The sequence below is a fragment of the Castor canadensis genome, chromosome 1 (genome assembly GCF_047511655.1).
Source record: "Castor canadensis chromosome 1, mCasCan1.hap1v2, whole genome shotgun sequence".
Classification (NCBI taxonomy): Eukaryota; Metazoa; Chordata; class Mammalia; order Rodentia; family Castoridae; genus Castor; species Castor canadensis.
In genome coordinates, this window is record NC_133386.1 from 119,640,772 (window position 1) to 119,666,137 (window position 25,366).

Sequence of the window (25,366 nt, forward strand, 5' to 3'; positions counted from 1 at the left end):
TACCTGATAGAGATCTTAGTAGAACATGGAATGGTGCCCTCAAAGCACTTGACATATTGTCTGAGCCAGCTTGAGCTGCTATCACAACATACCTACATTGGGTAGACTGAACAACAAAAATTTATTTTTTCACAGTTCTGGAGACAGAAATTCCAAGATCAGGGTGCCAACATGGGTGGGTTCTGATTAGAGCTTGTTTCATTTCTGCTTTCTGGCTTGTAGAATGCCTCCTCCTTGTGTCTCCATGTGTGTGTGTGTCTGTGTGTGTGTGTGAAAGAGAGAGAGAGAGAGAGGGAGAGAGCAAGAGCTCTGCTTCTAAAAGAAGATTTTTTGATTTCGTTAAAAGATCCCTGCCCTCATGCTCTCAACTATCTTCCAAAGTTAGTGATTAGGGCTTCATTATATACTTATATACATTATATAATTTAATAAATTATATCATTGTTAGGAATGTTTCTTTAGCATAATATTTTTTCTAGTACTTTCACAGCACTAAGAATCCTAAAATTTACTCAGGTGCCGGTGGTTTATGCCTGTAATGCTAGCTACTTGGGAGGCAGAGATAAGGATTGTGATTCAAATCAATCCAGACAAAGAGTTCATGAGACTCTATCTTGAAAAAAATTATCACGAAAAAGAGCTGGTCGAGTAGTTGGAGGTGTAGGCCCTGAGTTCAAACCCCAGTACCGCAAAAAAATAAATAAATAAAAATAAAAATGTAATTCCAAAAACTAACTCAGTCAAAAATTACCTTGTATAGAGAAATGAAACTCACACAAATGGAAGTCACAAGTCTCTATTAGTCACAGCAGAAAAACTCATAAGCATTTTGTACATTTATAGGCTGTCCGCAAACTCTTGTTGCCATAAATGTTTCAGGTTAGAATGTTTTGCTTATTCTCCTTTAATTAGCATATGTTGCATCTGAGAAATTCTAGCAAAATATAGAAACAGCATTCAACTTGTCTTATGGTCTAGAAAACCTTATCTATGCTGGGCTAGGTGACCATGGCATATTTGAAACCAAGTTTAGCATTACTTTGCTGCCATTTTCTAGCTCTGTAGTCTTGGGAATATCTTTACATCTGGTCAAACCTGTAAAAACTTCTCTCAACTTACAGAGCCACTAGAAGCTATGAGCCAGGAAATATGTATCCAAAACTTTAACATGAGGCCACCTGGTTAAAAATGAGCCAGCTATTTAACACCTGCTCTATTTTTGTGATATTCAGTGGTACTTTCCACCTATTGTTTCTGAGTTTCATAGCATTTCACTGGTTTATCTGCACTGGACTAGTCGTTACAGTCTTACTTGCTATAAGTTAAAAATTACCTCTTCTTTTCTGGGAAGTTATTTTTATTTGTTTCATTTAGTTTCTATTGTTGTTAACAGCGTTATCTCAACATTTTCTTTAGATTATAGCCTCCAAGGAGGGAAGTGCACAGTCATTTCACGCCCACAATTCTATAGGATAATGCTGGCACAATGCTGGTGCTTAATAATTTTTAACATTAATTTCAAACTGTGGTCCCTCTAGAGGAAGTAATCCACCTAATTCTCCTTTACTGAGGAAAAAAAAGGAGAAATAATTTGGCTAGAGTCTAGAATAGTGACTGGGTTACCCTCAGTAGAGTGTACCATCAGCACAGAGTCAAACACTGAGGAAACAGGTATGGCCTGTTCACTTTTACCCATTCATTTTTGCTGTGGAAATGCCCTAAAGAGAATCACATTCTCATCTGAAATGTGTTCCTTCTTCTGTCAGTGAGGTCAGGATAATAAACCAACTTGCCTGCATATTAGAAAGCCTGGCTCTCTTGATCTTTGGTACTCAAACTCTTTAATCTGTCGCTGATAGAGCTGCCAATTTCTATTATTTTAAGATTTTAATCTAGGGATAAGGGACCTTGGATTTTGAATTTAAGTTTATTTCATTCCAAATGATTGTAATTTGAATAATTAGAAGACATTTTAATTTCACATTTCAGATGAGTCATTATTTGGTAAGACTATACCTTATCAGTGAACCTCATTCAGTGGAGTGGCTTTGCTTTGAAGGATTCTCTAGTCCAGCATTCCAGAGCAGTAATATACTCTTATTGTTACTACAGTTAGGGAGGGAATAAGAGCTGGCTCTAGGAAGTCCCAAAAGACTCAGGGATGCTGGGCTGGCGAAGTGGCTCAAGTAGTAGAGTGCCTGCTTAGTAAGCACAAGGCCCTGAGTTCAACCCCAGTACTGCAAAAAAAAAAAAAAAAAAAAAAAAAACAAGACTCAGGGATGGCTTGGCTGCCCATCCCAAAATGTCAATTAAGGAGCCAAGCAGTGGTGAAGGAAAGAAAAGAGTTTTATTAATAATGTGACTACAGTGGGACGAACAGAGGTCTAAATGATCTAAAATCTGTCTTCCATGTGCTTCTTACTATCTCAGCATTATATAGGAAAAAGAAGAAAAGGCAGGGATTGGGGTTTTCCACATTATCAGTCCAGTTCATCTTGGGCTGACCATGGTCTGATTGATCATTACTTCTAGCCGTTATCTCAGGATTGGCCATGCCGAGCTTTTTTGGTACCAAGAAGTTCTCTGTTTCTTAGGGGATAGTTTTCGTCCATTGTCTTAAGATGTTCATTAATCAAGCTTGTTTTTTCCTGGGATCCAAGGAAACTTTAAGGGAGAAAGACTCGAGAGAACTAAGACAGAAGGAAAAGAAACAAAATGGAGACAGAAAACGGAGTAAGCTAGGGCAGTGACTGGACCTCCATCATTAGCACCATCAAAACCCTATCTTTGCTTCTACCACAAAGGAAAATGGAAAAGTATGACACACAGTAAATCACTTCAAAAGGGGGATGGTTTTAAGTCCTGGAAAACTAGCTACTGGACATCATGTGGAAAGATTTGTAAGACAACACTGATGCTTTAATTAATTGTCTCATAAACACATGGCAAGTTTTGTGCAGTCAGGTTTCTCTTAGTACCTGACATTTTCAGTTCCTTCTTCCAATTTCCCTATTGCCATTCTTTCTTCCCTCCCAATCCCCTCATGTTTTTTAGTATCTTTGGGGGAGGAACAGAAGTAGCCATTGGGTAGGGTTTCCTCTTACACTCTCAGGCAATATTTAATTAAGCTTATCCAGCAGACAAGAGAGAAGGGAAAATTCGTTTGAAGATTCTTTCTCTAAATTGAATTACCACATGCAAATAGTCACAGGTAATTGGAGGGTGTTTTCCTCTGTGAAATCAGCCTCCAGGTGCAAGGCATCTGCTATCCCAGATGAGGACAACCAGGATCAGTGAGTTGAATTTAACATCTGAATTTTCTTTCTCAAATAATTTGTGTTGGAAATATGGGCCCCAAAATGACCACGTGGAGAGGAGTGATCTGGCCAAGAGATTCTTTATTGCCGGGTGGGAGAGGGAGAGGGCCAAGAGAGCCAAGAAAGAGGGTGGGGGTAGGGGCTTAAATACCCCTCAGTGAGACTCAGCATGATCTGATTGGCTAGGATCTTCTGGTTCATGCTGATTGGAGGTTGGGGCAGAAGGAAGATTCAGGCTAGACTTGAGGCAGAACCATGACCCTGGGAAACGGAAGCTTAAGGGTGCAATAAGAACCTAAATCTATCGGCGCCATTATTGCCAACATTCCTCCCTTTTTTGTTTGTTAAGGAAGGGGGCGTTGTGTTCACTCTGGCTTCCTCGAGCTGGCAAGGGGCAGCGTAGGGGAAGGGAGGGCTAGTTGGCAGATGGCGTCGGAGTAGTGAGTCTCATAACGGCATACACCCAGGCTCCAAAGGTGAAAATTTCCTCTTCCCTGAATTCGATAAAGGTTCCCTGTAGCCATAGATCGTAAATGGTCTCCAGCCACTCCTCTGGGCCTCGTATGGCAGGTATTAGCCAGCTGTCCTCACGTAGGGAATCAAGGAACTGCAGTAGGCACCTTGTAAGAGATTGAAGTGGCTCATAGTCCAGTGTCCCGGTAGGGTTCATCGTGGGTGTCCTCCGGCTGAGCTATGAGGGGGTGATATCCCTGAAGGAGAAGCTGGTTGAAAGTTTGGTTAGAGATTCTGTTCACCTGAGAACTGAGAAACCGTAGTAAGCAGGGTAGGAGGGTGCAGAGAGTAATGAACATAAGCAAAGGACCCAAGAAAGGCAGGAGCCAGGTGACGAGAGGAGAGCTCAGCAGATCAGTTAGGGTGTTTTTAGTGGGTCTCTTTAGGAGGTCCTCGGCCAAGTCTGTTAACCTTTTGACATTTTGTTCCACAATTCCGGACTCATTGACATAATAGCAACATTCCTCTTGGAGGAAGAAACAGGTGCCCCCTTTTTCAGCCATTAAGAGGTCCAAGCCCTACAATTTTGGAGGGCCACCTGAGCTAGAGAGGTGAGCTGACACTGAAGGGAGGCCAGTGAGGCCGAGGTGGATTCAAGGGTGATCTGTAAGCTCTCCTCAAAGTCCCTTGCTGAAATAACACTATGGCTAAGAGCTCCCCCTGCGAAGCCTGCAGCGGCAACGGAGGTTGCCAAACTTATACCCACCATAACGGGCAAGAAGGCAATGCGCTTTGGTCGAGTGCCGAATAGGAGGGAGAATTCAGCTTCCCCATAAAGAGTAGTTGGGGAACTATGATTACCAGTATGCAGGGCCCAGGAGTAGTTTGAGTTATGCAGGAGTGTAGGGTGTTGTGGCACCAGAAATATAGCCCCGAGGGGGACGCCAGTTATGCTGTAACTGTGACGTCGATATGACAGGAGAGAGAAAAGTTGGACTGAGATGTTGAGAGTGGGATATAATAGGTGTGTGTAGGAAGGGGAACTTGTGTAGAGTCAGGTGCCTATAGAGGTCCCAATGGCAAGGGAGGAGTGCATGAGGAGTTTCGTAAGGCAGGGGAAGCCTTGATAGAAGATGAAGTGTTAATGGGAACTGCAGCCAGCAAAGGACACTGGAGGGAGGCACAAAGAAAGCAACCCATGACACTAATGGATGTGGTGAGGTTCATGAGTTGGAGTGAAGCCTGGAACAGTTGGAGCCAGGTAGGGGTGGAGGATTGTTGAAGGGCCTGTTGTAGGCTTTGTTCCGACTGGAGGACCTCCGAAGTCACCTCCTTTTGAGTAAGGATTGGAAGGGTGAGCTCCCTGGAAATCATAATGTGAGCTGAGGGTTTGGAGGCAGTGCACCCAGCATAGAGGGCTATCAGTTCACCCCGAACCCATCTGCTGTCCCATGGGTTGGGGATGTGGGCCACGGTGGTCCCATTTTGTCCCCTATAATGGGAGAATTCATTGCCTGGGCCCCTTAAATTCAGTACCTGGTAGATATTGCAGGACCAATAGGGACATCCCCTATCTTCCTGGGTATATGGTGCCCCCTTCTGCAGTAGTCCTTAGTCTGGGAGAAGAAAGTCATTATCACTCTTGGGTTTGAAGGGGACTGAGAGAGGGGTCTGGCACCCCTTAGGAGGGCAGTCTCCAGTGTCCACCAGACTGGTGATAGAGGTTTGTTAGACAGTGTAGGTCTCCCGTATCTTAAACCTCCCAAAGTACCCTCCAGCGTTAGCCTGCCCACTCATGGAGAGGAGGGTGAGAGCAGTGAATAAAAGGAGAGAGTCAAGGCACATCCTTGGGGGCCAGGGAGGGAACATGGACCCAAGAGATGTGAAGTTTCAAGGGGTCTCCAGGGGAAGGGGTGCAAATGAAGGTGGGGGGTGAAGGCGCAGGGTCACTGGGATTACTCTGCAGGTTGTCTCTGGGGGGCTGGGCTGGCTTTAGCCTGGAAATATGAATCCAAGATGTTAGTTTTCCCGGAGTCTCTTCTAATTGGGCTGCAGTAGGAGTACAGAGGATGATTTTAAGGGGCCCCTTCCATTTTGGGGTGAGTGGTTTCTTCTCGGGGAAAGGGGGAGAAAAATAGACCCAGTCCCCTGGGTTTAAATGGAAAGAGAGATGAGTGCGTGAAGGGTCTGGAGATAAGGTGTCATGGTGTCATCATAATTGGGTTTGAATGAAGGAGAGAAGAGGAAGGGCGAGGTGCCCTGGGAGGGGGCCCAGGGAGGAGGTGATTCCCAGAGGCAGAGCTGGGCGACCGAACATTAACTCTAAAGGGGATATTTGTGTGGGCTTCCGGAGGAGAACCCGTAGGTGGAGGAGGGCTATTGGAAGGAGTTGAACCCAGTCTAGGTGTAGTTCTAAGGTAAGTTTGGTGAGAATCTCCTTTAGTGTACGGTTGGAGCGTTCTACCTTCCCTGATGAGGAGGGGTGGTAAGGGATGTGGAACTGCCATGGGATATTAAGGGCCTTGATAATTGTTTGGGTTATCTGGGATGTGAACTCTGGGCCATTATCTGATTGGAAGGAGGTAGGCATCCCAAACCGAGGAATGATATGGGTTACAGTAATAGATGCCACAGTTGTAGCCCTCTTATTGGAGGTTGGGAAGGTTCCACCCATCCCAAGAAAGTGTCTACCAGAACCAGAAGGTACTGTGTCTCTTTACTCTGGGCATATTTGTAAAGTCTACCTGCCAATCTGCCCCCGGGATGTGTCCCCTGGCCTGGTGAGTAGGGAATGGGCTGGGCCTCAAAGGGGTGTGTGGGTTAGTCCTCTGATAAGTGGGACATGTGGAGGTGAGTGGTATAGATATTGGGAATCTTCTGGGGTAAGGAGGAAGAATGAGTTTAAGAAAAGTTTGAGATTTTGAGTGCTAGTGTGGAAGATGGAGTGTAGATACAAAAGGAGAACGTGTCTAGGGCCAGTTCAGGAGTCTGGTCCTGAGGTTGTGCGAGAGCCAGAGTGGAATAGTTCTCCCCTGCTGCCTGTCGGGCACCCGATCTGCCTTAGAATTGCCCCTAGTAATGGGTGATGAATCCATTTGGTGGGACCGGCAGTGGGCGATTCCAATCTTAGAAGGAAGGAGAGAGGCCTGGAGTAGGTTGGTAATGAAAGTGGAGTTGGTGACAGAGGTCCCTCTCGTGGTTAATAATCCCCTTTCTTTCCAGATAGCTGAGTGAGAGAGGAGGATGTGGAAGACATATTTAGAATCAGTGTATAGAGTGAGAGAATGGTCGGCTGCCAGCTCAAAAGCCCTTGTAACTGCAAACAGTTCAGCCTGCTGATTGGTGGTACTGGGAGGGAGGGGCTGTGCCTCGATGGTCTGGGTTAGGGACACTATAGCATAACCTGCTCTCCGTACACCACCCTCTACATATGAGCTGCCATCAGTGAACCAGGTATAGGTGGAGCCCTGTAGGGGCCCTTCCTGGATGGGTGAAGGGCAGGGGAGAAGGGCCTCCAGGGTCTCGACGCAGTAGTGGGTAGGCATGGTGGTAGAGGTGGGCAGGAGGGTGGCAGGGTTTAAGGAGGAGCAAGCATGGAGGGTAATGGAGGAATCATGGAGGAAGGAAACAAGAAGTGACAAGATCTGGCAAGGGGGAAGGGTTCTTAAGCCCTTATAGGTGAGAAGCTCCACCAAATGGTGGGGGGAAACGACTGTGATTGTCCCCCCGAAAGTGAGTTTCTTTGATTCCTGAACTAAAACATAGGCCGCTGATAAGGCCTGTAGACAGGGGGCCCATCCCCGGACTGTGGGGTCTAGTTTTTTGGATAAATATGCTACTGGGGCAAATGTGGGACCCTTGTCTTGACCCAGAATTCCCAAGGCTAGGCCTTTCTTTTCATGGACATAGAGGGTGAGTGGTTTCTGGGTATCCGGCAGGTGGAGGGCTGGGGCCTGGAGAAGTGCCTGTTGAAGGTGTCGGAAAGGGGTGTCAATAGAGGTAAGTAAAGGTTCAGAGGAGTCTCCCTTAGTGGCGTCATATAAGGGGGCTGTCAGGAGGGAATAGTTGGGGATCCAGACCTGGAAGTATCTGGCCAGTGCCAAAAAGGAAAGAATTTATTTCTTCGTTTTGGAAGCTGGCATTTCCCGAATGAGCTGTTTTCTGTCCAGAGTAATTGCCTTAGAGTCATGGGACAATTGAACTCCCAGGTATGTAACTGTTAATTGAGAAAGTTGGGCTTTGTGGAGAGAGGCCCGATATCCCTTGTCCGCCAGAAAGTTTAAGAGTAAAGTAGTATCAGTTTTAGAGATGTCTAGGGAAGGGCTACATAAGAGTAAATCATCTACTTATTGGAGGAGAGTGGACCTAGGGAGATGGAGGTTTTTGAGATCATTAGCAAGCACCTGGCCAAATAGATGAGGGCTATCCCTAAAACCCTGAGGGAGGACTGTCCAAGTGAGCTGTTGTGAGTGGTGTGTGTGTGGGTCCATCCAGGTAAAAGCGAAAATGTCCTGTGAGTCGGGGGAGAGGGGAATGGTGAAAAAAGCATCTTTGAGGTCAAGGACCAAGAAGTAAGTGGAGGAGGCAGGAATAGAGGAGAGAATGGTGTAAGAGGGATGAGGGGGTGTATGGGTTTAACAGCATTATTGAGTTTAAGATCCTGGACAAGGCAGTAGGCACCATTTGATTTTTTTACAGCTAGGATGGGGGGGTTGTATGGGGAGTGGGTAGGTCTGAGGAACCCCTTTTGAAGTAAATCATTAATGATTGGTTGTAACCCCAGCAGGCTGGAAGTAGGGAGGGGATACTGAGGCTGGCATGGAAAGCGATGGGGATCCTGTAAGAGAATCTTAATGGGAGGACAAGTGGCCAGGGAGGGAGTATTAGTGTCCCATACCTTGGGGTCCATCCCTGAGGGAAGAGTCTGGAGTCTGGCTAGTGAAATCAGAAGCGGCAGCCATAGCCATAAGGGCAAGAAGGGGACTGGGATAGAAGTTAAATGAGATGGAGGCCCGAAATTTGGTCAAAATATCTCTTCCCAGTAAAGGGGTGGGACATTGGGGCATGACTAGAAACTGGTGGGCGAAAGGATGACCTGAAAAGCAGCAGGAAAGCATGGGTGTCACCAGTGTCCAGGAGGAGGCAGATGGGGTACCCATCAACCAGAAGGCTTACCTTGGGCTCCAGAAACCAGATGGTAGTTGCTGGGAGGGGAGTCCCAAGGCCCCTTCAATCATCAGTTGCCAGGCCTATGAGGTCAGGACTGGAGCGAGAAGCCATCCCAGTCCCCCACCGGGAGCCAGGGCAATCAATCGCCCAATGCCCAGGGGCATAGCATTTAGGACAAGGTCATGGTGGCAGCGTGGGACAAGGGCAGGCCCTGGCCCAATGTCCCTCTTGTCCACATTTAAAACAGGGGCCTGAGGGGCTCCCAGTTGGCAGATGTTAACCCTCTCATTTTGTATGAGGATTTGGGCCTCTCATAGCCTGAGCCAGCATCTGGTATTTTTGGTGTTTTGCCTTTTCATCCTGGGAATGGAACACCTTGAAGGCCGTTGCCAGCACTTCGGTCTGAGGAGTCAGGGGGCCTCTATCGAGTTTTTTTAGTTTAGCCCTAATGTCGGGGTAACTTTGGGAGAAAAAATAAGTCATAAGGAGCTGTCTACCATCTGTAGAATCTGGGTCAATGTTGGTGTATTGTTGGAGGGCCCTGGCCAATCTATCTAGGAAGGTAGAGGGGTTCTCTGTCTTTTCCTGGATGATTTCTTGGAGTTTCTCAAAATTAATGGCCTTTTGTGATGCCCATTTTAGTCCTGCCAGGAGACAGGTGGCAAATTGGTCTCAGAGAGTAAGTCCAGCCTGGGTGTTGTAGTCCCAATTGGGATCATGATCAGGCACCGCCAGAGTGCCAGTAGGGTGAGCAGGACTGGTTTGGTGGACCTCATCTGCGTACGTGTGAGCCTGTTCCCAAACCCTTCTACGTTCCTCAGGCAAGAGGGTGTTAAAGAGAATGAGATAGATATCATGGTAGGTTAGGCTGTAAGACTGGAGTAAATATTGAAATTATTTGACATAGGCAGAGGGGTTAGTTGTGTAGGAGCCCAAGCAGGCTTGGATTTGGGAGAGATCAAGCATAGAAAAGGGGACATGAACCCTAACAATGCCCTCGATCTGGCCACCTCCCGAAGGGGTGCTAGGAGGAAAGGAGAGGGAGGCTGGGCAGCGAGAGTGCGCGACCTAGTGGCAGGAGGACTAAAGGTGGGGGAAGAAGGAGGAATCGGAGCAGAAGGGGAAGTGGGGGTTGAGGGCGGCATGGAAGGAGGCAGCACGGAAGTGGGTGAAGAAGCAGGAAGTGGAGGCGGGTTGAAAGATGGCAGGGTAGGTTGGGGAAGAGGAGGATCGGGAGGATTGGGTGGAGCCTGCTGACAGTATGGAGGGGGCTCGTCGGCTGGGTCGAAGTCCGAAGAGAGGGTAGAGGTTGAGGCTGAAGGCTTTAGAGCAAGGAATACATGTTTAGGTTTGTAAGTGGTGCAGAGAGCTGGATTTAGATGGAGGAATGAGAAGGCTTGAACATATGGAATCTCTCCCCATCGTCCCGATCACTCACAATAGTCATATAGATCCCATAAAAGGTTTGGATCTAAAGACCCAAAGAGGAGTCAGTGATTTTGGTTGTCTAAAGGATAAGTGGGCCAGATTTGAGTGCAAAAGCAGATTAAATTTTTTGGTTTCACGTCTAGGGTCAAACCCAAGGTGTCTAAATTGTTGAGGAGGCATCTCAGTGGGGAGTCAGACGGCAAAGAAGACATAGAGGCACCCATTATGAGGCACCCAGTCCCAGAATGGGAGAGGAGGATATTATGTACTATGGAGCGTCCTCGTGCAGCACAAATACCTGAGAGAATGCAAAACACACAAGAAACAGTCATCACTGAGTTCAGGTGGTTTGCAAGGCTGCCGATGGGCCAAGGGCTATGGGTCACCTGGGCCCAGGCTTTTTGACGATGGGTCTCTGAGACCCACAACAAAATGGATCCAAGCCCAACAAGGAAGGGAATCCCTCTACTGCCTGAGCCGCCCAGAGATAGCCAAACAGGGGAAGTGTTTGAAAACCTCAGAGACACCAAAGGGAGAGACCACAAAGAGAGCCCGAGAAGGGTATGTGGATTCACCAAAGAATGTCCGGTGTTGGATGCAAGCAGGGCGATCAGGAGGATGAGTCCTGGCCAGTCACGTCCTCGGGGTGGTCATGGGGTGAGTTGGAATGGGGGTCCCACCAGGATTAGTGGGGAGCCTCCATCTGAGTCATGGCACCAAAATGTTGGAAATGTGGGCCCCAAAATGACCACGTGGAGAGGAATGATCTGGCCAAGAGATTCTTTATTGCCAGGTGGGAGAGGGAGAGAGCAGAGAGCCGAGAGAGAGAGAGAGAGAGAGAGAGAGAGAGAGAGAGAGAGAGAGAGAGAGAGAGAGAGAGAGATAGGGATAGGGAGAGAGGGAGAGGGAGAGAGAGGGGCAGGGGCTTAAATACCCCTCAGTGGGACTCAGCATGATCTGATTGGTTAGGATCTTATGGTTCATGCTGATTGGAGGTTGGGGCAGAAGTAGGATTCAGGCTAGACTTGAGGCAGGACCGTGACCCTGGGAAACGGAAGCTTAAGGGTGCAGTAAGAACCGAGACTTATCGGCACCATTATTGCCAACAATTTGGCTCAGGAAATTTTTGGTCCAGGGTTTTACTTTGATATAAAATTAATTTTGCTTCTACTGGACTATAGCCATGCATACAAACTCATTGAACATTGAATAGAGCCAAGACACTAATTAATTTAAAAATTAACACTTTCATTAGAACTTTTGTAATTATTGAATAGTTGTCCAGATAACAGGTTGTTTCTCCAAATAACAATTTCACTCATGTCAAGATTTTGGTTGCAATCACTGGGAACCAATTTTAGCTTGATTTCATTAAGCAAAGTATAAAACTATAAATAAATATCACTACTTGGAAGAATACTGGGGCCATCCCAAGAGGTACCGGTAGCCAGAGGACCAAGTTTGGAAACCTGGACTGATTCTCTAGCCTTCCAGGAAACAGGAGGCTCAGCTTTTAGCAATTTGGCCAGAGAATAACTGCACTTGGACCCAATGTCGAGCTTCATTGCAAATAAATACCAACCATGCTTTTGTTTTATTTCATGTCTCCAGATTCCTGGGAGGGAGATTCCTGTTTCCTGAATCTGAGTTGTATTTCTATTGCCTGGCAGTCAGGCAATAGAGAACACAGAGGATAAGGCTACTACAACACCCATAATGAAAAGATTATTACAGTCTTCCACAAACTAAGCAAAATGAAGAGTTCCTCAACATTAGGAAGGGGGCTTGCATTCTATGCAGTCAAATTATGAAGATTACTAAAGCTTAATCTAATAATTTGGGACAATTAAGTGGTCTCATTAGCATGATCAGCATTATCATAATTAACAATTTGTAAGTAATTACTTGTTTACTAGACTCTACTCTTACACTTTCCCTACGCTATCACATTTTGTGCTCTAATCAATCTCATGAGATAGTAACTATTAGTGTTTTTTTTTATTGAAAATAGAACAAATAATGTTTAGAGAGTATAAATGTCTTGTCCAAGATTACATAGCTAGTGAATGGTAAAGAAATCTCAAAGCTCAGGCTCTGTGACTCCAAATAAACTAAGTTTTGTGCGAACACATGCAATCCATCTCTGCACCTTAGACAATTTTATTGATTTTAGAATGCACTTCATGCTAACATATATTTACTAAACACTTTATTGACTAGAAGTACTCTGGCATGTATTTGGTACTGAATAAGTACATATAGAATGAATAAATGAATGTATACATATTTTGATTAAAAGATAAGGTGCCAGAAAGCAGGAGCCCTTCCCTGTCTGAGCCTTCTGCTGAACTGATGAGCTTATGAATGAAAAGGATTGAAGTCCAGGTTGTAATAAAGTAAATTCATATTCATAATGGTAAGGCAGATTATAGTTAAATGGTTGCTTATCTTTATTACTATTTGGAAATCTAATATTCTTAAGTGTTCCTTTTGGATAATAGGTTGCATACATTTGAAATGTCTGTGGATCACTTATATTCTTTAATTCCATGAGAAGTATTTCATACACAGGATAGAAACATCTAGAAACTGGCCAGAGTTAACACAACTAAGGATAAGTTCCTACTGTACCCTATAATAATAACTGTTCTGAGATGCAGGAATTCTTCCCAAATGACAATAATGGCTCAATTCTGAACTATTACACAATGGATAGATGTTGGGCCAGAGTGAATGCACTCAGATTTCTTTGGAGAATTAGTATAATCTTCTTTCAAAGCTATAGGTTACAAAGTAACATTTAACTGTTATAATTGTCAAATAACTCGTGGTTTCTTCTTACTATTTCATTCTCCTGATCTTCTCGCATCCTCAGATATTATTGATGTTATTTTACAGATGACCAAACTAAGGCTCAAACAAATGTGTTTTCTTGTCCGAGCAAGAACATATAACTGACAAGTGAAGATCTGTAATTTGAATCCAATCCTCTAAAGTTATGTTTTTATTATGTTGTGATGCCTACTATGAATACAAAACATTAGTTTGAGATAATGCCCATCACTAAAACTAGTTTGGGATTTTGCAAAATTACATGAAAATGTAAAATCCATGTCGAACTGTGTAGTCCTAAAAAGATCTAGTTTAGTAATTTCCATGTCATTGGATCTTACCTTCAACACATGGTGATAAATACCAATCCACCAGAAAGGATGCAAGAAACCTTGCTTTATTTGGTGCACTAGTGACCTGTATGTTTCAGGTAGACTGGGACTAAATCTAGCAGTTAATTTTTCTGAAACTGGATTCTTATATCCCTCTTTGATTCTTTATGTTAATATAGTCTTAGAGTGTCTGAAATGGTTTTTATTCCAGATGAAGCAATGTTTTGCAATTTGATGTGGTATCAATCTGTTTGTCATTAGAAAAGTTTTTAAACATGTGTGAACTTCAGTATCCTTATATAAAAAATTGATACTAATGGTAGTATCTAACAGGGTTTTTTGTGGTTAAAATAATAGTAATTTATCAATAAATATTACTTATTATTACAAGTTAAAATCTTTTGCATGTAATCTCTCATTTGCTCCTCAGGGATTCTCTCAGAAGTTAGTAGAGATAATCATTTCCATACTCAGGTAGAGGTCAATGATATTCACAAGAGTGACTTTGGGGCCAGGCAACATATTGCACACCTGTAATTTCAGCTACCTGGGAGACAGAGGCAGGAAATCAAGATTTGAAGCCAGGAAGATTGTGAGCCTATCTCAAAAACAAACTAAAAGCAAAAGGAGTTGGGGCGTGGCTCAAGTGGTAGAACATTTGGCTTCAAGCTTAAGGCCCTGAGTTCAAGCCCCAATACCACATACCAAAAAGAGACCTTGTTATTCTAATAAAGTCAGTCTAGAGTGTCAGATTGAAGAGAGTTTTGAAATTCTACTTTATCACATTATTTAGAGTTATTCATTGGGTATTTTATTCTAGCTTTCTGAATCCAATCTTTCTCATCCAAACAAGGGCAGGGAATAATGCTTATTTTGCAGTGAGAGTCAAATGAGTAAATTAATGAAAGCACCTGGCATCTAGCATCTGTGAGTACTTTTTCCCTCCTATCTCTTCTTCTTCAGTGACTACTTCTAGAATAAAAAGAATAAAAGTTTATACAAAATAATAGTGGCTGAATATGATTTTGTTGTGATTTTAAAGTAATACATGTGACAAAGAAGTCAGTACTATTGGCAGAATAACTACCACACTCAGAAGAGGCAGCTTCATGAATGTTTTTTTTGATAAAAAAACATTTTTGATTCATTGTCTATCATCTTCCACAATGTACTTTCTATTCTAATCAGATCCATTCTATTAGAGATGGTAATTAATCTTCCATGTATATAATTTGTAACCTCTGCATTTTGTGCCTGAATTCTTTATTGGAGGTTTGTATATGGCAATGTAATTCATTTTTTGCAATTTTCTACTTCATTTCAATTACAGTGCTGATTGTAAGAGATAGGGTTCTCATTTATTATGCTTGTTGTGTTTAATTAGAAGTAAAAGTCATAATGCAACCTAAAATTTTTTGCATCATTATTGTCAAAAGCCTAAAGTCCAGAACATTTTGCAAATAAGCAAGTACAGTAATTCTCAAATTTTCAAAAGTGGGGAGTGCTAATTTTATAAATATCTCAGACTAACGTAGTGATCTCTTGTATATAAATTGTGCTGTATGTTCAACAACAAGTTTCTAATTATTTAGTACCTGATGTGGTGATGACTTCTGGATATGCTGTCTCCAGTTCTCAAAACTCTGTAAGAAAGTATTATTTTCCTTGTTTTCAAAATGAAGCAACCTTGAAAAGAATCACTCAATTCTACCTGGGAAACTGTATCAGAGCTTTACAGTAAAGTGACTCTTGGGCTGTATTTTAAAGTAGGATAGAAAACTAATTAGATAGAGTTGAGAAAACCATATTTCTTCAGAAAATACGATATGCAGTTAAAATGCAACTCCTGGAAAAGAATGGAGACAATGAAGATGGACAGAAAGGGCCAAGTGAGAAAGGACTGGTCTAAGAGTTTGGTCTTGGGATATTATGAAGACCATAATGCCTTGGTTTTCACCACACATCCTTTTAAATAATACACTAAGGACTAGCCTTCATGTCCCTTTAGAATTCTCCCTTCGTTTACACGCCATATGGAAGCTCCTCAAAATACTGTAATGTGAATGAGAGAGATACGCTATCTGAAATGACATATCCATTAGAGAGCTGCCAATTGGCTGTTCATGGTGTTCATCATTTAAATTTAAAATGTGATGTTATGCATAGACATGTACAATCCCTGTTGAGTTTCTGAAGTTCCCTAAAGGAGCCTCTTCTTTCTGCAGCTGCTGGTTCATTTGCATTTCAATATAAACATTTAGAGGTCAGCTGCCTGTATTTCAGGCACAGTTACAAGTTGGAGACAATGCAGGCATTAGAAGCTGGTTTCTCTACTGGCAGGTGGATTCAGCTACTAGTTCCCAGTGTTGCCAAGATACCTGCCACAAAGTGGGCACAGAGAGTTAGGCAAGGGCGTGAAGGATCTACGTGAGGTCTTCAGTTACCACTGCCCTTCCTCCATTAGGTTGCTAGTCTCTGTCCAATCCTTAGAGCACATAGCTGGTCTTTACTCCATTGATCTTCATCTCCATTCCCACCAAGCTATCTGCATCTTCATTATAACATTCATTTTTCTCTCTGGCCCATTATATGTTAGGTTCTATACCATAAGTCTATTTCACATTTATCCATCATATAGAGTTCACCAATAAATCATTGACAATGTTGAGCACTGTTCTAGGTGCTAGAAATAAAATAATAAGCAAGATCAGCACATACCCTTCTCACCCACACAGAGCTAACTGACTATTCTGCACTTATCCTAGAAAATCACAATAGGTTTAGAGGCTTTTGCAAAACAAACAGACAAAACCCACTATTTTGTAAATGTTAAATAAAAGAATGGATTGTGTATTATAAACCACAGTATCAGGAACTGTGGAGGATACAAGATGAGCAAGATGGTTTTAGCCTGCACAGAGCTCATACTCATAGTTAATTCTAGGGCATGGCAGAAAGTACTCCATGTTGTAATGAAGGTATAAGGCACATTTCTATCTATGGGAGCACATAATAACCAGCGATTAATTCTGGCTTGCGGGGATACTCTGCCCTTCTGCCATGGCAGGAAACAAATTATTATGTCACCAATGTACATAATTAGAATCCATTTGCCACACACGTAAAGAGCAGGTAGATTCAGAAAATAAATAGAAGTGGGGACAACTGGATTCACTGCAGTGTTTTTCATTGCAATGTTACAGTGTGTTATTCAAGAACATCTTCCAGATTTACAATCACCTTCTTAGAAAATACCTGACGCTCTTCCCTTGTATTCATTCTCCTTCCTTTGATTCTTCCCTTACCACTGTATAAGACAGGAAATAATAAGGACAACCCATTTATTATATTATTATAGTGCCTATCATAATGACTACCACAAAGAATTAACTTGGTATTTTTTTGTCAAATTAACTATTGCCCATTTCATTACTCCACGGTCACAAGTCAGTTTGCTGAAAACATTTTTAATCATGACCATGTTGCCTCTCATAATGAAAATAGAGCTATTTAAGGAATTAGGAGACAAGGAGTTGCTAACCAATGACTATCCTTTCTCCTCTCCTGGACTTACTTTCCTCTTCTGTAAAATGAGTTTATTGAACAAAATTAGGAGTCACAATCTCAGAAGAGTTCATGGGACAGGAAGAGTATTTTCCATATAAAAATGTGAATATTGGGTTATTTCTTCTGATTTTTCAAAAGAGTCTTCAAAGTTGTCTAAATGAGATTTTCCTAAAATAGCATTTAGACTAAGCAAAACATATCTAACGGATTCAGCCCAAGGACTTCTTTTATACAGCCTTTCGACTTGATAATCTCTAAAGTCCCTTATCTCTCAGACTTTCTCTAACTCTGACTTGTTCACATAGTCTTATTTCCTTTTGTTTAACATCTTCTAAGCTTCAAGATCTGATTCCCCAGATGAATTAAAAAACATGTTTCGTGGGCTGTAAAATTAAATTGTAATCACAGATTGGAATGTTTCAGTTTCTGCTAATCTTTTCAGAGGCTTCTGATTTGATTACACAATACTAAAATTAGGTTTGAATATTAAGTGCTGTAAATCAAGGATCCAGTTTTGAATAAAGAATAAAAGAAGGAAGGACAGCCCTTCTCAGTTTTCATTTGCCCTCTGCAGACGGCTGGGAATGGCTGGCAAGTTTGGGTTGGCACAGAACCTCATGGCAGGTTGGACCTGTTCTACAAAGAACCTCAAAAATAATCCTTGAACAAAGTAAATACTGCTAAAGGAAGTCCAGTTCTTTGGAGCACCAACATGGCAACTAATTAACATGCCCATTCTATCCTCCGGTTTAATGGACGAGAAAAGACGTCTGGATAAAATGGACCATTTTATTATGTGCATTCTGGATTTCATGAGATGAATGCCTTGGCTCCTCACAAGCTTCTATCACTAGTCTGTACCTTACACGTGAAGGTTTGGTTTTGTTTTGTTTCATTTTGAAGGACAAAGTTTCTGTCTTTCTCATGTTTATATCACCAGCATCCAACAGAGTCTTACAATGGGGATTCAATAAATGTCTTTTTAATCAATAACTTAATTAATCCCTGAATGAGTCAATGAATAAATTAAGTAATGAGATGGAATTTCTCTCTAGGGCCAAGGCAACAAGAACAAAGGAATTGAACATAACTCTGTGATTTCTATGAAGACATCTAAGTAAAGATTATGTAAACCAAACAAGAGCAGGGAGTTTAGAAATATAAAGCAATCACTAGTTCAGCTGACAGGACCCTAATGTTACTCCCACATGATCATACACATTCTCTTCCTCTCAATATCATCCCCTGGTTTTGGAAATTTCAAGTAGAATGCTATTTTAGTGCTATTTAAAGCTTATGTAGAATATTTTTTTAAAGCAACTAACCTGGTGAGCTTCAGTCTGTAAGCTTATACTTGCCTTCCATGGACTACAGCTCCATCCTCATTCAGTTTTCAGGCTTTGCAGTATTCTAAAAGTCCACCACACATGCCTCATCCAGTAGCCAGCTTGGACCTGAATAGCATTCAGCCACTTGGCTCAGTTCTGAGAACTCTGTGTGCCGACTAGGGTAAAATCCATGCCTGTATGACTGAAGAAGACCCTCATTCTCTTATGTTTATGTCCAATTTATATGCAGACACATATATACATATATAGTGAGAGAGAGCAAAATTATACTAATGAGTCTGTCTCAAGAGACTATAGGAGGCGGTAGAGGGAAAGAAAATGATAGAGAATGAAAAGTATTGAAACAACCCATCTATATATGAATATAATATAATGCATTGTTCTGTAAGCTGCTGAATATTTGGGAAGTATGGTGATAGACAAAGAGTGTAACAGCGGTGGGGAAGAGTTAATTTCATTAAAGCCCAAAATTTACAGGCTTGAAGTGCCAAGATGAAACCCTTTTGGGCCATCAGTATATACTTGAAAAAATGAAGGGCATAGCATAGGTTTTTTCCAGGGGCGGATACCAGTGGGCATAAGAACAGAGTGAAGAAGGAGGTGTGAAGAATATGGTGGATGTATTTTGTATTCATATATAAAAATAGAAAATGAAACCTGTTGAAATTGTTCTAAGAAGGTGGGGGAAAGGAAGAGAATGACATATCTCCTTGTACAAGTGTTCTATGTTAATAAAATTAAAAAATAAAAGAAAAGTTTATTACATGAATGCCAGAAGTTTTAAATATCTGGTATATAGAATATAGTGGATAGGAATGAAGAAATAAATTGAAGCCAGAATAAGAAAAGCATCTACAGACAGGACAAGATATGTAGAAGGTGTAATTTTTGCTATCAACTAAATGGAAACAAACAGTTTCAATTGCCTAACAAAATCAGTTTGTGTTTTAGAAGGACTTCTCTCTGATATCTACATTTGGAATATGTAGAGCAGGAAAATGTTGGGGGCAGTAAGTGTATGTTTTTTAAAAAGCTATTGTAGAGCCATGCATGATGGCTTACTATGGAATTCCAACACGTGGGAGGCTGAGGCATGAAGATTGTAACTTTGAGGCTAGCCTGGGCTACATAGTGAGACCCTATTTCAAAAAAGAAAAAGAGACTGCGGAACTCAAGCAAGAAATGATAAAGCATACTGGGATTAGATATATTGCATATATGACAGTCTATTCAAGTGAGAGAATATTACACAGCCAGTTAAATAATGTAGCACCCCTACATGTACCACTATGGAAAGAACATGAAGCTCTGCAATATAGTGTTAAAAGCAAGATATCTAAGTGTGTAGGCATGCTACCATTTGAGATAACATCTATATGCCTATACATTTGTCATTGAAACTAGTAATGTTTTGGAGGAAGGATAATTTAGAATATTGAATATCTCCCTTTAGAATAGCTGCCCCTAGTGAGAAATAGTGTCTAGGGGGAAGAGAGGAAGATATTTTTCATTTTATAAACTTTAACTTTGATTTTGGTGTTGAATCCAGAAATATAAATATGCATATACCTAAATCATTAAGAAATTTTGAAACCCAAATTAAGGTAGTAGGAATGAGGCTGAAAGAAAAGAAATAAATACAGGGAATATAGGAGTGTTCCAAGTTGGGTGAAATACAGAAATAACTTAAATTTTTATTAAATGTTAAGGTTTGCATGCCTCAGGAAATGTCTGGGACTTCAATTGAATTCATATTTCAAAAGCTACAGAGTATCTGAGCACGGACTCCAGAACTGGATTGCCTAGTTTTAAATTCTGCTTTTGTTGCTCAGTAGCTGTGTGACATTATTAGGTAAATCATTGCATCTCTCTATGCTCAATTTCCTCATAAAAATCGTATCTATCTCACTGTGTTTCTCTAAGATTAGTTGTGTAGATTTCTGTATAGCACGGAAAACCATACCTGGCACTATATTAGTGTTAAGGAATCCTTACTTACATGACATTTGAAGCATTAGAAAGTGTATAAAATTGCAAGATGACTAAAGGTGCAACCTTAGAGAACAGTACTTTCTATTTTTTGGTGGTGCTTTGTGCTTTCAAGTCAGGTGTTCTATTACTTGGGCCACGGACTCCAACTCAATAGAGAACAATAAAATTTCAAAGGTATTATCAAGAATTAAATAAGGATTATGATATCTGAGAAAGATCTAACCAGTTAGTGATGCCTGTTCTGTTTTCAAAATGTGTCCTCACCTTCTCTACTTCTGTCACCTTAGCAAGGCCACCAATATCATTGTTCTGGTCTGTTACATCAGCAATAAGTAACTTACCTCCCTGCTTAACAACTTAAACAGCGCTTTTCTTTCCTCACCCCCACCCACCCCTTCTCACTTCTCAGTTCATGCATTCTAATCCATCAGTGCTTTAACTGAAGACCTGGACTCATCCTCAGTTCTTCTTCATCCCTCATACTCCACGTCCAATTTTAACACATCCTGTTCCTTCTGTTTTCAAAATATACTTAGATTCCTACCCTGGACTAAGCCATAATCCTCTCTCTATTATAGTATTCTTCATGTTTCCCCTTCCCACTGTCATTCCATTTTCCATATAGCAAAATACATTTTTAAATGAAAATCAGAAAACACATCAAAGCTGTACATTTCACAGTCCCCACCTATTTCTCTTGCTTCACATCCGACTCTTCCTCTCACTAAGTTTTAGTCTTTCTTTTTACCTCAAAGAACACACTAGACACATTTGCACTCACCAATGCTGCTGCCTACCAACATAATTCTCCCAAATCCTTACATTTCAAATATTAAGAAATAGATCATTCATAACAGAATTTTTATTGGGCAAATTTCTTTAGAGCATAACTTGTGCCTAATTCATTGCTGTTTTTTTCTTTAGATCATCAATCACACAGCTTTAGGTATACTCTGACATCCACAAATGTTTATTGAATTAATTCATGAATTAATAGAGTTTATTAAAAACTCTAGAGTTATGAAAGTTATGAAATTTCATAACTTTCAAATAGGCCAGTTTATGGAGAACATATGTTTTGAGACTTGAAGTAGTGAGTAATAAATTAAACTGGTGAAAGCAAGATGGTAGAGGATTGAGTTTGCTTGACTAAAAGGAGTTAATAGTTTGAAAACTGGGTATTTCTTCATGATTTCTAGAAAAGGAATATTATCATGAATAACACTATGGAAATTAATCTGACCTTCAGATAAATTTTTAGTACAGAAGTGCAGTGCTATTTTAAAATCTGTCCTCAGAGTTTGGTTACTGGAGGAAGTGAATCTTGGTTTGGGGTTCAGCTCTTTCTTCACAGTTTTGGAAGAAAAGCCTGAAAATAGAAGACAGTTGTTAGGCACAATGTGTTGTCACCTGTGTTTTGTCTGGTTGTAAATGTGATGTGTTGCTCCAATACTTTCTTTAATCATTCCAGTAGAATTCCAGCTCTCCAAGTCAATCCCTAATTTGTTTCCCCACAGGTTCTTTGACTCTGAGAACACATCATGTTCAAGATTCCAAAATGGGGTTTGTGATCAACGCCATCTATTCCATGGCCTATGGCCTCCACAACATGCAGATGTCCCTCTGCCCTGGCTATGCAGGACTCTGTGATGCGATGAAGCCAATTGATGGACGGAAACTCTTAGACTCTCTGATGAAAACCAATTTCACTGGAGTTTCTGGAGATATGATCCTATTTGATGAAAACGGAGACTCTCCAGGAAGGTATTGCTATAATTCTTATCTATAAACAATAAAGGCTGAGCCACAGCTCACTCTTGATTCTGAGGTGTCTGTTTCTCTCCTCTGTGGTCATTTAGGCTTCCTGGCCGTATTTGGGTAGGGCTGATATTACAAAGCGAGTAAAGATAAAAAGGAAAACCTTTGTTCCCTGTGCCCCAGGAAAAGCATTTTAATACTCATGTCCACAATGTGCTTTTGAAATCATTACCATATTTCAAAGACCTACACTTAGAGGCAGGAGCTTCAGTTTCTCATGGACAAACACAAGCCATCTCTGTGATTTCTCAGCACATGTTTATCATGTTATGCCCTATACTGTTTTCTTCTTGGGTCATAGAACTATTCTGAAGCAGGAACAATTCAATTTCTGATCATCCAGAATAGAGCTGAGGTGCTCTTATATTATTTGCTCTATCGACAGTGAGTTATAAGTCTAATGTATTTTGTTATCCTCCAGCTGAAGTGCTTTCTCCCATGATGAGTACTAACTTGCCCTTTTCTCTGAAATTTCACCTTTCATTATTTATAAGAAAATGCCTGAGAAATATGAAACTTACTCATAATTGTAGGTCAGTCTTCAGAGAAATCACTAGGCATCCAAAACTTGGCAGAATTCATATCTATCTCATACTCCAAATTCTTAAAGTGATTATATATATATATATATATATATATATATATATATAATCCATGAGGGATAATTCACTGAAGTTATATTCTCTGTTATAGAAGAGCTGAGTCTTCACCTTGCTTTGCATCAGAAAATCAGGGTCCTTTGGTCCCACTGCAGAACTCCAAATTCTCTTCCAACAGCAGCTTATGCTTCACAGCTGTGCTTGGACAAGTGTCTGCACACTCTAGTTGCAGCTGATTCTGCCAAGAGGTCTCATGAGTCCCTCCACAACTCACACCCCATGTGCCTGCACTTTCTGCCAGCAATCTTGGCTTAGCACATTTCTATATCCCAAGGAAAGCTGGAGCTTGTCCTGGATGCAGCTGTCACCATCTCACATGCTGGACTGCTAAGTGACAGGTAGTTCCAGGTCACACAGCCCAGCTAAAAGCTGGATGTTTTCTCTAGTCTAGAGAATTGAAGAGTATTGCACCAGTCAGGCTGTGTGCCAAGATAAGTTGACTTTTTGCGTACTGTTTTCTATCTACTCTTTTTTGGCTTTTCAGTATACTCAGTAGGAGGAAAATACAAGCATTTTCTCAGGATCAAAAGACACCTCACAGGTTTTGAAAATCTTCTCAGGAGAAGTTGATACTGAGCTCAGTTTTCAGTCTCAAGACTAGGTCTAAGCTCTGATAGCTGTGCAAGCACTTATTGTTGCTGTGTGCATCTCTGGAGCACTGACGTTTCCCCAGGACTTGCTAATAGACTGAAGACAGCAGCAACACCAGTTTAAGAGTGTTCATGCCATATGCCCAATCCAGTTCTACAAAACAGATAGTGAGGAAATGTCTCACATGGACCAACTCAATTCCACTGGGAAACCTTGATGGATCAAGTAGAACATCAGTGCTTTGCTCTCAATCCCCCAAGTATGCTGGTTCTTTTAGGACACTGGTTTTTCACCTCTGGAACATGAATTCCTTTAAGACTCTGATAAAATTCTACATATTCTTTAAGAACAATATGCATAATATTCTGCAAACAATTTCTGTGAGTGCACAGTTGTTTTGAGTTTATCTACGTAATACTAAGCTTGGGTATTACATTCAAGCATTAATAATTTATCAGAATTAAACTATGAGGTCATGAACCATATACAGGAAAGGGTAGGTTGCACCTTTTGGTTTTTCTAGCTAATCCAATTATATTTTTTAAAAAGTATAACACTTTGTAACTTCTTGGGCAGCACAGTGAGAACCTGTCTCAAAAAAAATTATTGAATATATGTTCTGAGCCAAACAGTAAACTACATGATCTATTTTTTAATTCTATAAGGTAAGTAATATTATTATGCTCTTTTCCAGCTGAACAAATTCACAAAGGTTAAATGACTCACCCAAAGGCATAGTCTAGTAAATGATAGAGTTCAGATTCTAACTTGATCTCCTGGGGCTTCAATTCCTCACCTTATATAGCAACTTGCCAATTAATCAAATTTTTAAAAAATGTTGTCTGAGAAATTTATTTGCTGGAATTGTGTTGTCATTTTTGTGAAGTAAAGGCTGCTGCTCTGCCAGATCAAAGAGATTCCCAACTGGGATAGGAACTGGAGGAGCCTGGGGTAATGAGGGACTCTCCTAAATCACAAGAGACCTCAGAAGAAGATCCCAACCCAGAGGAAGCTGGGAGATGTAGCACACACCCATGCAGATTGTTAGAACACACTTTGCTGATTACAGTACTGTCAAACCATACTTCATTAATGAAACCCATGATACTGACTGTGTTACAGAATCCACTTTGAATTTATAAAAGCTACATGCCACAGAGTGGCACTCCTTAATCAACACATTAATATTTCTGCATCAAAATAAGAATATTCACACTATGGGTCATAAATAGGCTATAAATAGCCATAAAATAGTTCCAGTCAGGTTCTATTGCTAGATAATTTCAGATAAGTCTCTTTTCCTGCCAAGTGAGTTATGGTAAAGCATGGTTTTCAGAGCTATGAGGATTTCAGAATTACAGATAAGAAATGTGAACATCTACTATTTTCTATCAATGATTGAGATCATGCATCAGCAAAATAGTGTCTGCAGGCCAATTCCAGTCTGCTGTTAACAAGGTTAACAGGTTAATGAACATAGTCATGCTCATTAAGTTAAGTGTTATGGCTGCTTTTGTGTTATCATAGCAGAGCTGAGTGGTTAGAGACCATCTTAATAGAAAATGTTTGCTGACCCCTGGTGTAGAGTTTCTATCAGGAAACTAAGTTTAAGAGACCTGGCTGCTGCCTGGGATAGGGATCATGGAGAACAAATGTTGAACTAAAAACAACTATTTAAAGCAACAAGACATTCCACTGTGGAGTGGATATGTGCATGTACAATATTTGAAAATACTGTTCTAAAGAAAAGGAATATGAAATTATACAGGGCAAAGTTCTTATGTTTTTGCATTAAGTGATTCAACACTATTTTTAAATAGAATAAAATGCATATTATAATCCCTTAAGCAGCCACCAAA

At 41.2% G+C, this 25,366-nt stretch overlaps 1 protein-coding gene across 5 annotated transcripts in view; it reads left to right on the top strand.

Annotated features, from left to right (window-relative positions):
- Nucleotides 1-25,366, top strand: part of Grm5 (glutamate metabotropic receptor 5) — a 479,762-nt gene that overhangs the window by 365,944 nt on the left and 88,452 nt on the right. For all 5 annotated transcript variants that reach the window (XM_074081467.1, XM_074081456.1, XM_074081481.1 and 2 more), the window contains one exon: nt 21,957-22,203. In XM_074081467.1, the coding sequence (XP_073937568.1) occupies nt 21,957-22,203 (247 nt within the window). The remainder of the gene's footprint in view (nt 1-21,956; nt 22,204-25,366) is intronic.